The 15,352-nt window shown below is 43.9% G+C and overlaps 1 protein-coding gene across 2 annotated transcripts in view; it reads left to right on the forward strand.

Annotated features, from left to right (window-relative positions):
• The window catches only part of FRAS1 (Fraser extracellular matrix complex subunit 1), a 386,075-nt gene that overhangs the window by 355,164 nt on the left and 15,559 nt on the right, over positions 1 to 15,352 (forward strand). For both annotated transcript variants that reach the window (XM_079990647.1, XM_079990648.1), the window contains exons 58-65: positions 325 to 530; positions 1,431 to 1,587; positions 2,544 to 2,744; positions 4,048 to 4,235; positions 4,343 to 4,618; positions 6,469 to 6,701; positions 8,640 to 8,800; positions 10,619 to 10,833. In XM_079990647.1, the coding sequence (XP_079846773.1) occupies positions 325 to 530; positions 1,431 to 1,587; positions 2,544 to 2,744; positions 4,048 to 4,235; positions 4,343 to 4,618; positions 6,469 to 6,701; positions 8,640 to 8,800; positions 10,619 to 10,833 (1,637 nt within the window). The remainder of the gene's footprint in view (positions 1 to 324; positions 531 to 1,430; positions 1,588 to 2,543; positions 2,745 to 4,047; positions 4,236 to 4,342; positions 4,619 to 6,468; positions 6,702 to 8,639; positions 8,801 to 10,618; positions 10,834 to 15,352) is intronic.

Consider the following 15,352-nt stretch of genomic DNA (forward strand, 5'->3'; position numbering starts at 1 on the left):
GCTGTTTGTGGACAAACACTGGCTCCCTCAGCCTGAATGCGAGATGAGCGCCACAACCCCATAGTCGCCTTTGACTGGACTTCACCATCCAGGGGTCCTTTACCTTTTTACCTTTTGCCTGTTCCCTCTTGTCTACAACCTACCCTGGTGGCAGAAAGCCTGGACCCCACTGTCCCCTGTTCAAGGCATCAAGACCCCCTGTGACCTAATTAGAACAGGAATCACGCATTCCTGAACTTGCAGCTTCTGAGAAATTATGCCTTTATTTTTCAGCATACTGTAGGCATGCAGAAGTTTGAGTGATTCCTCTTCTTCCCTCCGCAGTGCCGAACATGAAATTTAGTAAAGAATTGTACCCTGTGAAAGAGAAGGAGGGCATAGTCCACATTCCCATCATCCGCACCGGAGACTTAAGCTATGAGTCATCTGTCAGGTGCTACACCCAGGGCCAGACAGCGAAAGCCATGGAGGACTTTGAGGAAAGGAGAAACACGGAGGAGTCACGGGTCACTTTTCTGAAAGGGGAGAAGGTGAGTGGATGTAGCTCACAATGAAACAACAGCCAATGAATTGGTGGACACATCCAATTTGTGAAATTCCCTGCCTAGGAATGCCAATCCTTACCACTCCCTTTCACTGCACTGCAAAGTGCTTTCTTTTTCATTTAAAGAAATGTTTCGGGGTACTCTCATTTTGACTCAAGAAAATCACCATTTTATGGTTCAAATCGGGGGCGGGGGGGGGGATAAATACACTAAATTGACAAAAGTACAAAGAACATGCATTACCTCATATTACATAGCTGACAGCTCACAGTAACTTCCACATTGGCATGGGGTTCTGTGCACTAACATCTTCCTGATTCCACACATCCACATTCCACACTGCTTCACGCATTAAACGCTCGCTTCTGTCTAAGACTCAGAAAACACCGGGAAAGGAAATGAAGCCGCCATTGGGGGTAGCAACGGAACTGAAGGTTCACAGTGCTATTCAATGGAACTGACGATTCACCATGCTAGAGAAGAAACTATTTTTTTTAATAAAAAAAATTAGTTTCTTCTCCCATTAGATTCACAAAATGTTTAGGGGTATGTGTACCCCTGCGTCTCCCCCCCCCAAAAAAAGCACTGTGTATATACCACTTCATATTTTAAAGCATTCTCTAAATGGTTTGCAGCATGCGAAAACCTGACCTGCCTAACCATCAATGCTAGCGCTCTGGGCATATTAGCTATTTTATCTGCTATCCCAGTCTTCCTTTTTCCAGATATTCCTACTTATTACTGATTTCTTGTATTTTTTTATTATTGTGCTGGGAGCTGCCACGAATGTTTTGCAGGAGAGGCAGCATATTTGTGTTTTTTAATAAACAGGTTAGCCGGGTTACCTACCTCCTCGTCCTTAACCGTTGGCATCCTTGGCTCTAGGTAAAGAACTGCACTATCTTTATTAATGATGACTCTGCCTTTGAACCGGAGGAGAAGTTCCAGGTATACCTGAGCCACCCTCTTGGAAACCACTGGAGTGGGGCTACAGTTGGCAAGAATAATATGGCCTCCATTATTATCTCCAATGATGAAGATGGTAAGAGGAGCTGGCCTGTATGCGCTAGCCTTTACTTGTTTTCGGACCCACTGGACCAGTTGACCCCTGGCCTTGTCCCCAAATTGTGCTTGGGGAACCCTGAAGCTCCTCTCTCCCTAGTTGGTTTGAGCCTTGCCACATTGCTGGAGCCTCGGGGCATCTGTGCTAATTTCCTGCTTTCCTCCTGCTGCCGAGTTTGCACCGTCTGTCTGCTAGAATAAAACTCTGCTTCTTCACCTACAAGAAAGTGCCTGTATCATTGTTCTTGGGCGGGAGCCAGGGCACAGAGGTTAAAAGGTCATATTTAAGTGCCTAACAATCAATGTACTTAAAAATAGCTTGCAAACATTTACAAATAGCTATTGGCCTTTAAATGCAATTTGTAGAACAAATGGCTCACAAGAGTTGATAAGTAGTAACATTCACCTGCAATTCATAAGAAATCTTACCCGCAGTTAACTTCTTATGTATTTATTTACAGCCTGAGTGCACTTAAAAAAACCATATAACCCATCCCTTTCCCAGATATTTATAATTCCTTTTTAATCTACTGGGTGCATAACTTCTGAGTATTTATTTCTGCTTTTCAACAGCGCTCTCAACTTAATTGGGCTTGTCTGCTCCCAGATTTTCCTAACTAAGTCGTATTTAGTTAGTTTATGAGAGTTTCCCCATAATTGAACATGTAGAAACCTGGCCACAGTTATTATATATACAGCACTTGGCTCCAATATTCTGGTTACATTGTTCCAGCAGACACATGTATAGTTTTAATTGTATAAACCTAACTCAAAGTTCCAGTTACAGATAGGTAGCCGTGTTGGTCTGCCAAGTACTAACCTAGTTGGTCTTTAAGGTGCTACTGGAAGGAATTTTTTTATTTTGTTCTAACTCAAAGTGTTCTTCACATCTGGAGACACAAACAAGCAGCTTCTATTTTTCTTCTGTTTCTCTAGCTCCCACCATCGAGTTTGAGGAAGCTGCTTACCAAGTCCGTGAACCTCCTGGGCCTGAAGGGGTTGCTTTCTTGAATGTTAAGGTGCTGCGGAGAGGGGACCAAAACAGGACCTCCAAAGTTCGCTGCAGCACCCGGGACGGCTCTGCTCAGTCTGGGATTGATTACTACCCAAAGAGTCGAGTCCTCAAGTTCAGTCCTGGTAAAGCACAGAAAGTCCTCGAGTTGTGCAATAATGGACATTGTTTGGAAGCAAAAAATAAGCTTGCTTATGTCTTTTCTTTGAAGGCCATTGTGGGTGGGGCGGTCCGGAGAGGCTAATATCCGAAAGACATGGAACAGAATTGCTGGCATCCATCCGTCTGTCTCTAGAGACAATGGAGTGCACCTCCAGGGGTGAAATCAACCCACTGGAGATTCACAGCGCCTGCTGTGGCTGCAGAGACCGCTAACTCGTAACTTCTGCCTCCCACATTGTTTTTGCTGCAATATCACCTCTGAAGTAAAGTGGCCTCCCTGGGGTGCAAACCTGGGCCATTTGTACTGAGATCCTGAGCTGCCCAGACAACAGGACCCTGCTCTCAGCGTTGCTGATGTGGTCCAAAGGAAAGCAGAGCAATATGTTTGGCACCAGCTTGGTTGCAAGAGTTGCTGGAAGGAGATGTACAGGACTGTCCTTCCTTAAAGCCCTTCCATTCCCTTAGCTCTACCCAGTACCGCTTCCTTCATCCCAGTGCTGCCCAGCTCCCAAGCCCCTGCAGAACACATGGGATATATTCCTGCTGGAATTAAAGGTCCATTCATTTCGCTTGAGTATCACTGTGCTCAGAGGTGTCCTCTTGAAGTCAGTGGGAACTAAGACTGCTTTGAATGGTGGCTGGTTTTCCCCGTGGTTTTCTGTTCCTGGAGTTCATGTTTTTTGCTTATCCCCACAACCTTCCTTTGCTCCCTTGGCTCTCTTGTTTTCAGCCTCCCTTCCTCCCAAGGCCCCTTCTGCTCCCATTCGCGGCCCAGTTCGCCCTCCATCTGATGTGAGGCTTTTCTCTCAGAACAGGTTTCCCCAGCCCTTTTCCAGTGCGTCAGTCCACAGCAACTCTTAAAGGCCTTACAGAAAATCTTGCAAGGCCAAGAGTTCTGTGCTTATCATAAAGAATCAAAGCAGACGTGCCCTCCAGCAATAATATGGGAGGTATATTTTGGATCACAGATTTTTATTAAAGTCGGACAGGCGCCATTAATCCTCACATGACATCTGTTAGTAAATCTGCCAAGCAATCCATCAGATGGCATGCTGTATTTTGTAGTTTTTAGTTTTCTAAAGGCTCCTGGGCCACATCATTAGAGCCAAAGGGGTTACGATAAAAACTGGTGTGTGTGTGTGTGTGTTGTTAATCACAATGATTTAGTGGATCTGACCTCGGCATTGCTTTATGGAAGCATTTAAAAGTCCTGTCAGATTACAAGCTGGTTTCACTCAACCCTCTCTCTTGTGTCTGTTTGTGCAGGAGTGGACCACATCGTATTTAAGGTAGAGATCATGTCCAATGAAGACAGGGAGTGGCACGAGTCCTTTTCCCTGGTGTTAGGGCCAGACGACCCTGTTGAAGCTGTCCTGGGGGAGATCACCACTACAATCGTCACCATTCTGGACCAGGAAGCAGCTGGCAGCCTCATTTTGCCAGCCCCTCCTATTGTAAGTGGATTTAACCTGCGGATCCCTGAGTTATTTGGGATTAGCCGTTAGCTGCAGTTGCATGGTCCCTTCCCTGGAGTCCCAAGCCTTGTATTGTGTCCCTGCAGGTGGTTACACTGTCAGAGTATGATCACGTAGAAGAAGAAGCCAAAGAAGGAGCTAAGAAGTCTCCCTCTCCGGGCTACCCGTTGGTCTGCGTGACGCCTTGCGACCCTCACTTCCCCAAGTACTTGGTGATGAAAGAGCGCTGTGGCGACGCCGGGATAAACCAGTCCTCCATACAGTTCAGTTGGGAAGTGGCTACGCCCACGGACGGGAATGGAGCCAGATCTCCCTTTGAAACGATTACAGACAACACTCCCTTCACCAGTGTCAATCACATGGTATGTGCAGAGACTGTCAAGGGGGCTTCGCAGCCAAAGGAATGCAAGCGGCAAAATTATTTTCAAAGATAACGCTTACAGACGATTCTATAGCTCTGGATACCTGGTGTTATTTGCTTTATGAATTAAGGTCCCAGTTTCCCAATACACACATTTGCCATTCACACACCCCCACTCTTCCTACATGGATTCACAGACACACAAACTTATTATCAAGTAGTTACAGGAATATTAAACTGGAGTGTGCCTGAATTTGCGTCAGTGTAACCATGTTTGGTAATAATAAAATTCTGCACATTTATGTAATTCAGACATACAAATTATAATGCACTTTTTCATTTAGTTGGGCCAGTGTTCACAAAATTCTGTTTTACTTAGCATTTTGGTTTGAAAATCCAAGTTCCACTTTCTCTGCACTTCCTGCCAGATTGTATAGTTGAAGGAAAGAGCCTCTAATAGAGCTTTTGCTTTGCTTTTGAAGCTGTAGACATTATTAACACAACAATATTGGGTAAGATCTATCCACTAGTTCTCTTATTTTTTTCCTTCTTCTAGGGAACCATTAGGTATCAAATAGTGTGCTATTCCTTCTTCTAAACTGAGCTGAGATTTATAATAAAATCTAACTTGCACACCCCTTTAAGTTTTAAAAGGTGCAAATTATAATTAAAGCACATAATGTCCTGTGTTTCACGAGGGTCTTTGAAAACAGATTCATCATACAATCACAGTTAGCAAGATGCAATCTTGAAAAGACTCGTGAGGTACGCACACAACACAGGTCTGCAAATATTTTGCAAATTCCCTTTGCTTCTACCTTCAAGATGTAAAGGTGTGTCAAATTTACAGAACCAGCTCTATAATAACAAAAAGAGGTCATATGTTTAAATGACACAGGTATTCTTGCTCTTGCTCGGGGGGTGTGGGGTGTGGCATGCTATGCAATATTTGGTAATTTGTAATTTTCCTGAGTGTTCTCTGGCCCCAGTTCAACCTGGTTTCTAGACATTAAAAACATTAAAAATCACTTTTCCTTCAAAGAAACCAAACATAAGGTAACTTTGCTCAATATTGCCTTTCACCCAAGAGAAACCTAGGAGGAATCACCTACTGGGTAACTGTTTCAATAAGCATTGGGGTATTTGTCTATCAGCATCTTGATTCTGCTGTCACTAATGCATTTGACAACTTTAGATTCTGGCAACTACCCTGAGTATATGTGTGTCTCAGAACAGGAAAATTTCAAAGCATTGAACACTTTCCACAGCCTAATGTGAACAGCGAAATAAAAGTTATTTTGCCTAAGACCTCTCCTGGCATGTATACTTAGAAATCAAAAACAGCCATCTCAATTTTCAATTAATAGATATCCAAGGAGTATCTTTCATGGGAGGGACATACTAAAAAAAGCACAAACAATATTCCAGGTCCCTACTCGTGCTGTTAATTTATGGATGGTTAGCTGTCCAGCCAGCCAAAAAGAGGGTGGCTCTATAATATATTATATTCTTTGATGTGCTTTCGAACTGCTACGTTGGCAGGAGCAGGGACCGAGCAACGGGAGCTCACCCCGTCGCGGGGATTCGAACCGCCGACCTTCTGATCGGCAAGCCCTAGGCTCTGTGGTTTAAACCACAGCGCCACCCATGTCCCACGTGGTGTTAAGCCTCTTTAAATGTGGATGGACAGAAAAGTAATAATGTTCTATTAATATATTGAAGCATTTTAAAATATATATAAGGCTATCAGCTGTTTAGGCCACACTGAGAATCCTCTCTCCTTCCTTCCTCCCTCTCTCTCTCTCTCTCACTCTCTCTCTCTCTCTCTCTCTCTCCTTCCTTCCTTCCCAGGTGCTGGACAGCATTTACTTCAGCCGGCGATTCCATGTTCGCTGTGTGGCCAAAGCCGTGGACAAGGTTGGCCATGCAGGCACCCCACTAAGAAGCAACATAGTCACCATTGGGACAGACAGCGCCATCTGCCACACGCCAATAGTGGCTGGAACAGCCCGGGGGTTTCAAGCGCAGTCCTTCGTTGCCACTTTGAAGTATCTGGATGTTAAGCACAAGGAACATCCCAACAGGTAGAGGACTTCCAAAAACTTTCAGGGAAATGGTAGAGAATTTGAATTTAATAGATATTTGGAGAAACAAACATAATTCACTTTTTATTCAAATGTGTATAAAACCAGTGCAAGGATAGTTGCAATTTGGATATCCAAAGAATTAGAGTTAAAGGTGAGGAAAATAGAAATAAGGCCAAGAACAATATCAGATCATAATCCATTAATTTTAGAAATGCAGAATGAGAAACAAACCACTTTCAGATGAAGATTAAATGAAGATCTATTAGAGGACCATTTAAAAAAAATGGAAAAAGTATTAGGGGATTATTTTGAGCTAAATTTGAACAAGGGGACAAATGTACAGATAGTATGGGATGCTAATTTTAGAAATGCTCCCAAATGATTCTCAGAAAAAAAGAAAGATAAAGGATGATATCCAACATTAGTCATACTCAGAGCAGAACTATTAAAATCTCAGCTCCTTGATTTGAGGAGGTCTGTTCTGAATATAAATCAGTTCTTTCTTTGACCCAGAACTTTTCTCCTTGACCCGAAGAAAGAAAGGAATGCAAGGCATAAATGGTCCCTGCTTTCTTTATTTGGAACTTTTACTGCATTTTTTTTAAATGAAGGGAAGATCAAAAGATGAAACAGCAAGCATATAATGCCACTTGGGATGGTGTTGGGAGAGTTAACACATTTGCAATCCATTTCCAGGGGTCTACATTTTAAAAATTTCCAAACACTTCACCATTTAGGGTATTGCTAATGAAAGGATTTGTGGCTGAAAACTGAAAATAGACCAAAAGATTTTGCTAATAAAATATCAGTGAAAATATTTCTTAAACTAGCTTAGTGAGTGAATCTGTTTTTGAAAGGATCAGCAAGCTGGGGGGGGGGGGGGATTGGGAGCTGTTTAGATTTCAGCCCCTCATGCATTGCTATATTAGGAATGAGTCTCGGATTCAAATAGCTCCTCCAGACCTCAATATCCTGCTGCTAACTGAATGTAGGTCCTGTTTTACATTTGGCAGTGAACCAGCAGGCTGAACAATGTTGATTGCATGTGCAGGTCTGAAGTGTGTGCAATTCTGGATGCTGGCCACTAATTTTGTGGCTACAACCCTCTGCCCATTTACCTGGGATAAGACACATGAAGCTTGGTGGGACTTGCCTCTGAGTAGACATGTGTGAAATGATGAACTTGGAAAGTTGCCTTATGCCAAGACAAGCCATTGGTCCATCCAGCAAAGTTTTTTCTACTCTGCTAGGCAGCTGCTTTAAACAGCAGAGACATCACCTTTCTGACAAAGGTCCATATAGTTAAAGCTATGGTTTTCCCAGTAGTGATGTATGGAAGTGAGAGCTGGACCATAAAGAAGGCTGATCGCCGAATAATTGATGCTTTTGAATTATGGTGCTGGAGGAGACTCTTGAGAGTCCCATGGACTGCAAGATCAAACCTCTCCATTCTGAAGGAAATCAGCCCTGAGTGCTCACTGGAAGGACAGATCCTGAAGCTGAGGCTCCAATACTTTGGCCACCTCCTGAGAAGAGAAGACTCCCTGGAAAAGACCCTGATGTTGGGAAAGATGGAGGGCACAAGGAGAAGGGGACGACAGAGGACGAGATGGTTGGACAGTGTTCTCGAAGCTACGAACATGAGTCTGACCAAACTGTGGGAGGCAGTGGAAGACAGGAGTGCCTGGCGTGCTCTGGTCCATGGGGTCACGAAGAGTCGGACACGACTAAACAACTAAACAACAACAAAGGTGGCTGCTCCCCGGGGTTTCAGGAATGAAACATTCCCAGTCCTTCCAGGGATTAAAACAGGGTCCTGTGCTGCAAGGCAGTGCAATTTGCATTTTGTTATGTTCATGCAATACGTGTGTCTTTTACCCAGTGCATCCTCTCCCTTCTCCCCACTTCAACTCTTGCTGCTTTGTGGTTTTCCAGAATCCATATCTCAGTGCAGATTCCACATCAGGACGGGATGCTCCCTCTCATTTCCACGATGCCTCTGCACAACTTGCACTTCCTCCTGTCGGAATCCATCTACAGGCACCAGCATGTCTGTTCCAACCTGGTCAGCATCCAAGATCTTAAGGGCATCTCAGGTAATCAATTACGGGCCACTGCCACTTAATGTGCGCATTCGTGAAGCAGCAGTTTCGCTACTGACATCCTGCAGGGCTGGTCCTTGATGGCAGAGGTCCCTGTAGAGAGTCCCAGAAGACCACCTCCAGGTGGGCATAGATTAATGGGCATAGGGGGCTTGGCCTGTGATGTTTCTTGAGCCCCATGTCTCCAGACCCCATGGCATTTGCACAAAGATGCAGGCAGAGAAATAGGCAATCGTCCTCGTCTGCCCTCATTCTTGAAAAGGGTTGCAGGTCAGCTTCTTGCAAGACTGGATGCTGAAACAAACATTCTATGTGTTCAATCAGCAGTTTGACCCTGATGCTGTAAATAGCAGATATTATTGGCCTATTTATGCATGAAATGTTGGTTTTTGGTAAAGTAGAAAGGAAATAAAAGGTAGGTAAAGTAAAAGGAGAATTCCCCCCGGGGGCCTAGCTTGGGGCAAGTACTCTATGCTGAAAGAGCCCCAGCAGAGATTGGAAGGGGAAAAAAACTTGCAGCAAAGTGGAAATATAGGCTGTTGGACCTTTAAATTATCCCCTTCTGAGTTTCTTCCAAAGTTATCCACTTCCCTTAGCATAGAAAGAGACCACATGTTTGGTAAGCTGAAAATGGTTTACTTAAATCTTCACATGTTAGATTTGTAGCAGGAAACCCCCCCCCCAAATCATTCAGTTTGTACAAACTTCACACACACTCACACTCACACACTACATATGCTACGCTTCTGTTATAAATTCATAGAAAATCAACCATACATCGGATTTGCACTGTTCCACTTTTATTTTACTTCATGAAGGAAGGACTACAAAACAGGGAAGGTTTGATACAGGGCAGCCATAATCCCTTGACTATACCAGCACATCCACAGGAGCCCTGCCCAGTTGCTATGCCAACCCTGATGGTCCTAGACAGAAGACCATCAAGATCACAAAGAACTTGCATATGGGAGTGGATTCAGCACAGACTGGAACAAAGGACAACAATCAGCTCTTCCTTCTGGGGGCAGGAAACTGCAAACTCCCCTCTGTCACCTGGAAAGTACTCATGGGGAGGGGGAAAGGGGGAACCAGCCAGGTGACAGGACACTCAGGTTACCACCACAACTCCTCCCTCAACCCCTCCTTTCTGTGATGTATGCATGATGTTTCTGGGGGTGGTCTTGATCTACAGGATGGGAATTTCAAAAGTCTTTTAAGACCTTACACACCATTTTTTCTCTGTCCTTCCTCTCTCCTGCAAGTGAGGGGAGCACCCTGTTGCAACAGTTCAATAAAGGCCAAGCCTATAGGCTGCTGTTTTGCTCCAAGTTATCCTGGTTGGTGTCTTTGTTTTAGTCCAAGGGAGCCCTCAGATTTTTCTGTTAACAGATTCATGTGCTTTTCCATACAGCAGCAAGAAAAGTCAGGCAGTAAAACTGAGGTTAGCTCCCCAAAGCTAAGTGTTTCTAAATTATATGTATAGAAACACAAAAGTGGCTTCTTAAAGCCATGCGGTCTAAGCTTGAAACATCCACCTTAGACATCCTTACTGGAGGGGTTCACATTGTGGAATAAAGGTGGTAAGTGGGAGAACAAAGAGTTTGATAGACCTTCCTCCCAAGGTGAGGGTGTGTGGCCTAGCTAAGCCTGACAGGACAGCTTACTCTCTGGTCTTAACCCCTTCATGCATTAATTAGAGTTAAGCATGTTGGCTGGAGATATCCCACATGAAATGCATTTCACAGCAGATCTGATGTATAACCAAAGCGTAACATAGCAAAACCTTGACGTATCCCCTGGTTTCCATCCCAGAAGCTGGATTCCTAGATGAAGTGACCTACAATAGCATCGTTCTGGGACCCGGGTACGATCGACCGTACCAGTTTGACCCCAGTGTGAGAGAGCCAAAGACCATCCAGCTGTACAAGCACCTGAACCTGAAGAGCTGCATCTGGACTTTTGACGCGTACTATGACATGACAGAATTAATTGACGTCTGTGGAGGATCGGTCACTGCCGACTTCCAGGTAATGCTGTCCAGCTGGGGGCCAGTCAGGAAAATCTCCTATTGGGTTTCTTGGATTGAATGCTGGGGTCCCCAATATGATTCCTGTGGACACCAGGACACCTTCTCCCCCCCCCACACACTTGGGGGCCTGTTAAGGCCCTCTGCCCCTCCCAAATTTTATTTATTTATTTATTTATTTAATTTTGTTAATATTTAATGGGGGGGATACATGAACAAAGACATACAGATACCACAAATACACATAGAAACACACATGCTACATATACAAACTAAGACACCTTACCCTCCCTTGACCTCCCTCCACCACTGCTCGACTTCCTTAATTTTTAATTTAATTATTTCATTGCATTTCTAAAAACCTTCGTCTTCATCTCTTGCAACCATTTCTGATTTTATTTTCACCTTTACATACTTACATACTTAATCTATACTCGCTAACCATATATTTATATTCACACATCCCCTTTACATGTTTAATCTATGCATATTAACATATTCTTTTTAGAGCAGCATTTTATTTTCCCATGTATTCTTTGAAGCATTTCCATTCTGATTTTAAATTCTGATTTGTTTGAGATCTTATAATTGCTGTGAATTTTGCCAACTCTGTGTATTCATTTAGTTTATAAATCCATTCTTCTTTAGGGAAGTTCAGGGAAGTTTTTAATGTGTGACATTATAATGTATTCTTAATCTTTGTTGGAAGCCGCCCAGAGTGGCTGGGGAAACCCAGCCAGATGGCGGGGTACAAATAATAAATTATATTATTTATTTATTTATTTATTTATTTAGAGGGTACTGTCTTGTCTTTCTAGTTGCTGGCTAGAACTATTCTGGCGGCTACTGTATGATTCCTGTGGACACCAGGCACCCCCCCCAACTTGAGGACCCGTTAAGACCCTCTGCCCCTCCCAAATTTTATTTTTTTAATGAGTTTCTGGAAGGCTTTCCCACCCCCTCCTTTTTTAGGCGTCTGCCTGCTTTTTTATCTGTTTGGTTTGGGGGAAGTGGTGTAGATATTTTGGCAGTTTCGGGGCAAGGGTGTCGGTTCGGAATATCAGCAATTTATCATCGTCATAAACTTTATGAGAGCCAGTGTGGTGTAGTGGTTAAGAGCGGTAGTCTCGTAATCTGGTGAACCGGGTTCGCTTCCCCGCTCCTCCACATGCAGCTGCTGGGTGACCTTGGGCTAGTGACACTTCTCTGAAGTCTCTCAGCCCCACTCAACTCAGAGAGTGTTTGTTGTGGGGGAGGAAGGGAAAGGAGAATGTTAGCCGCTTTGAGACTCCTGAAGGGGAGTGAAAGGCGGGATATCAAATCCAAACTCCTCCTCCTCCTCCTCCTCTTCTTCTTCTTCTTCTTCTTCTTGCACTAGCCAAAGGCCATGGCATCATTCACAATGGGAACAAAAAGAAAAGCAACAATAAGCGTAAAAACCGTAAAAACATTAGGCACTGCAGATACAATAAACCAAGATCACTTCTCCTAAAAATTATTTGTTGCATACAGTAGAATAGCAAGGGGTTCTCAGGTAGAATGTGCCAGCTTAAATGTCCGAATCACCTTTGCAATTGACCACTATTTTATCTAGTTATTTTCTCCTGATCTTCTTAGCTGCCAACACATATAGTGCTACTTTATAAGTTACAAAGTCATCAGTAAATATCATTGGTTGTTCTTCTGGGGAACTGGCCTTCTGAGGTGCCCACAAGAGTCCCTTCGATTTGTAAATGTGCCGCTGGACCCTACTAAACAGGCAGGGGTGATGACCTGGAACCAGTTCATGAGCCAGATCCAGAACAGGCCTACTCTTCTGACAACTCAGTGGGGCTGCCCCCCTGGAAATTACTTGAAATCTTTAGAAGAAGAATCAGGAGCTGCTCCATCCTTTGCCGTCCTGGCTTGTATTCAAGTCCTGGCCGCTGAATGCAAACTCTGCTTTTGCTGGAGGTTGGTTCCACTAACGAGCATAATAATAATAATAATAATAATAATAATAATAATAATAATGTATTATTTATACCCCGCCCATCTGGCTGGGCTTCCCCAGCCACTCTGGGCAGCTTCCAACAAAATATTAAAATACAGTAATGCATCAAACATTAAAAGCTTCCCTAAACAGGGCTGCCTTCAGATGTCTTCTAAAAATCTGGTAGTTGTTCTCTTTGACAGCTGGTGGGAGGGTGTTCCACAAGGCGGGTGCCACTACCGAGAAGGTCCTCTGCCTGGTTCCCTGTAACTTGGCTTCTTGCAGTGAGGAAACTGCCAGAAGGCCCTTGGCACTGGACCTCAGTGTCTGGGTAGAACAATGGGGGTGGAGATGCTCCTTCAGATATACAGGACCAAGGCCATTTAGGGCTTTAAAGGTCAGCACCAACACTTTGAATTGTGCTCGGAAACATACTGGCTCGGGAACCCCCAAGTAGAAGCAATCTCAACTGGTTTGCAACTGGTGACATTTTCTTGAGAGTCAGAGGGGCTCCCCTGAACAATGTGGGACGGGGCTTTGGAATTCAAGTAGTCACCAGATGTATGTTTATTTATTTGCTATTTATTTTCCTGCATTTATATCCCACCTTTCTCCTGTCATGGCATCCAAGTGGCATCCCTGTGGCTTCCACGAGGTCTCCCATCCGGACGCTGACCAGAGCCAGCCCTGCTTAGCTTCAGCAAGGTGGTGGCATCATACACCTTCAGACCATACCCTGGGATCATTTGTTTCCATTTCAGGATCTGTAGAGAGCAGGAAAAGAGAGACATGGCCTCTACCCTGGCCTTAAATTAGGAGACTTTCAGCGATACTGGAGAAGAATGAAACCATAGTTACTTGGTGATGCTAATAGCCACAGAAACCTATTCACCTGTCACCTCAGTTATAGAAATTGTTATGAGATGAAGATAAAAAGGGCACCTGGGTGTCTGCCCATGCTTGCTTTATTAATCAGCAGTAAAATAAGTGGATTTTCAGATTTCTTTTAGGGCTTTTCCGTAAAGGAAGAGGTGGCTCGATGCTGTCATATGTGCAGGAATTGTACTAAAATGGATAATCACACTTGCCTTTGAATGTTAGTTTCTGCCTAAACCATTGTGTAGACGGAACATGGTCCTTGCTGCTTTCTTTCTCTTTCCAAAAGATCTTTGAGTGCCAGATTAAATCAGTTTTTAATCATGTTTATGTGACTTTTATTGTAGTCCTTTACTTTGGTTTTAAATTGCTTTGGGACTCTATTTTTGGGGGGTTTTTTAGTGGCGAGTGATTTATAAATTGCATAAACCTAAACCATGAGGAAACCACTTCACGCCCTCTCCACATGCACGGGGGCTGGCTCTCAGCCTCCGCACGATTGAGGGGATCCCCGGCCGTGTCATCCCCTGGCCAGCATTATCACACTGGCGCGGCCGGGGATCTCCCTCTTTTGCCGCCTCAGCTCAATGGGAACCAAAAATTGCAGAGCTCTGGAGCAGTAAGATGTGGGTCAAACGCCTTTGCCTTCAGTTTGTGTGGCCTTGGGGCTCTGCTACCTAACGGTATGTCTGTGTCAAAAGGTAGCAACCTGCTTGGATGATGAAGTCAAGGAACACTGGTGTTTTTTCAAGACTTATCAATCATAATTAATAGTAAATGTGGTGAATTAGTAATACCAGTGTGGCATAGAAGTTACAGCAGGGGGACCTATGACTCTTTTTTTATATATATACATTTTTATTGGGTTTTTTGACATATCATTTCCAACAGACATATAACATAATTTCTTATCTTATACAATATTTTAGACTTCCATCAACACCTCTGATGATTTTCCATTCTTTATCACTTATTCTGCATTTCTTAATTTCTCTGTTACTCTTAATTATCATTTACTGTTAAATCTCCTCATAGTCTTTCTTGTAATATCTCAAATAGTCCTCCTTACAAAACTTATTGCAATCCTACTAGCATAATCTGTTCATTACCATTACTTTTCATATATTTCGTATATTTACTTCAGTCTTCTAAGAACCTCTGGTCCCGCAGGTTTCGAATCCTTCCTGTTAATTTACCCAGTTCTGCATAGTCCATCAACTTCATCCGACCTGTGACTCTTCATATGATCGTGGACGCCAACTCCCATCAGCCCCAGTCAGCTGACTGATGGTCAAGGATGATGGGAGTTGTAGTCCAGCAATACCTGGAGAGCCACAGGTCACCAAACCCCCTTGACAGAGTGCTGGACTTTGATGGGGGTTCATATCTCTACTCACCTATTCAGTTCTTTGGTTGATCTTAGGCCAGTCACTCTCTTGGTCTCGTAGAATTGTAGTTGGAAAGGATGATGGGGGTTATCTAATGCAGCCCCCATGCAATGCAAGAATCTTTTTTGCCCAACGTACGGCTCAAATCCATGACCTTGAGATTAAGAGCCATGCTCTAGCCACAGCCAAGCCTTTTTTCACTAGGTTGCCCTGAGGAAGAACTGGGTGGATCATATCTGCTGCCCTGAGCTCCTTTGGAGGAAAGCCTGGATGGGGGAAAATGC

The sequence above is a fragment of the Podarcis cretensis genome, assembly GCF_951804945.1.
Source record: "Podarcis cretensis genome assembly, chromosome: 9".
Lineage (NCBI taxonomy): Eukaryota > Metazoa > Chordata > Lepidosauria > Squamata > Lacertidae > Podarcis > Podarcis cretensis.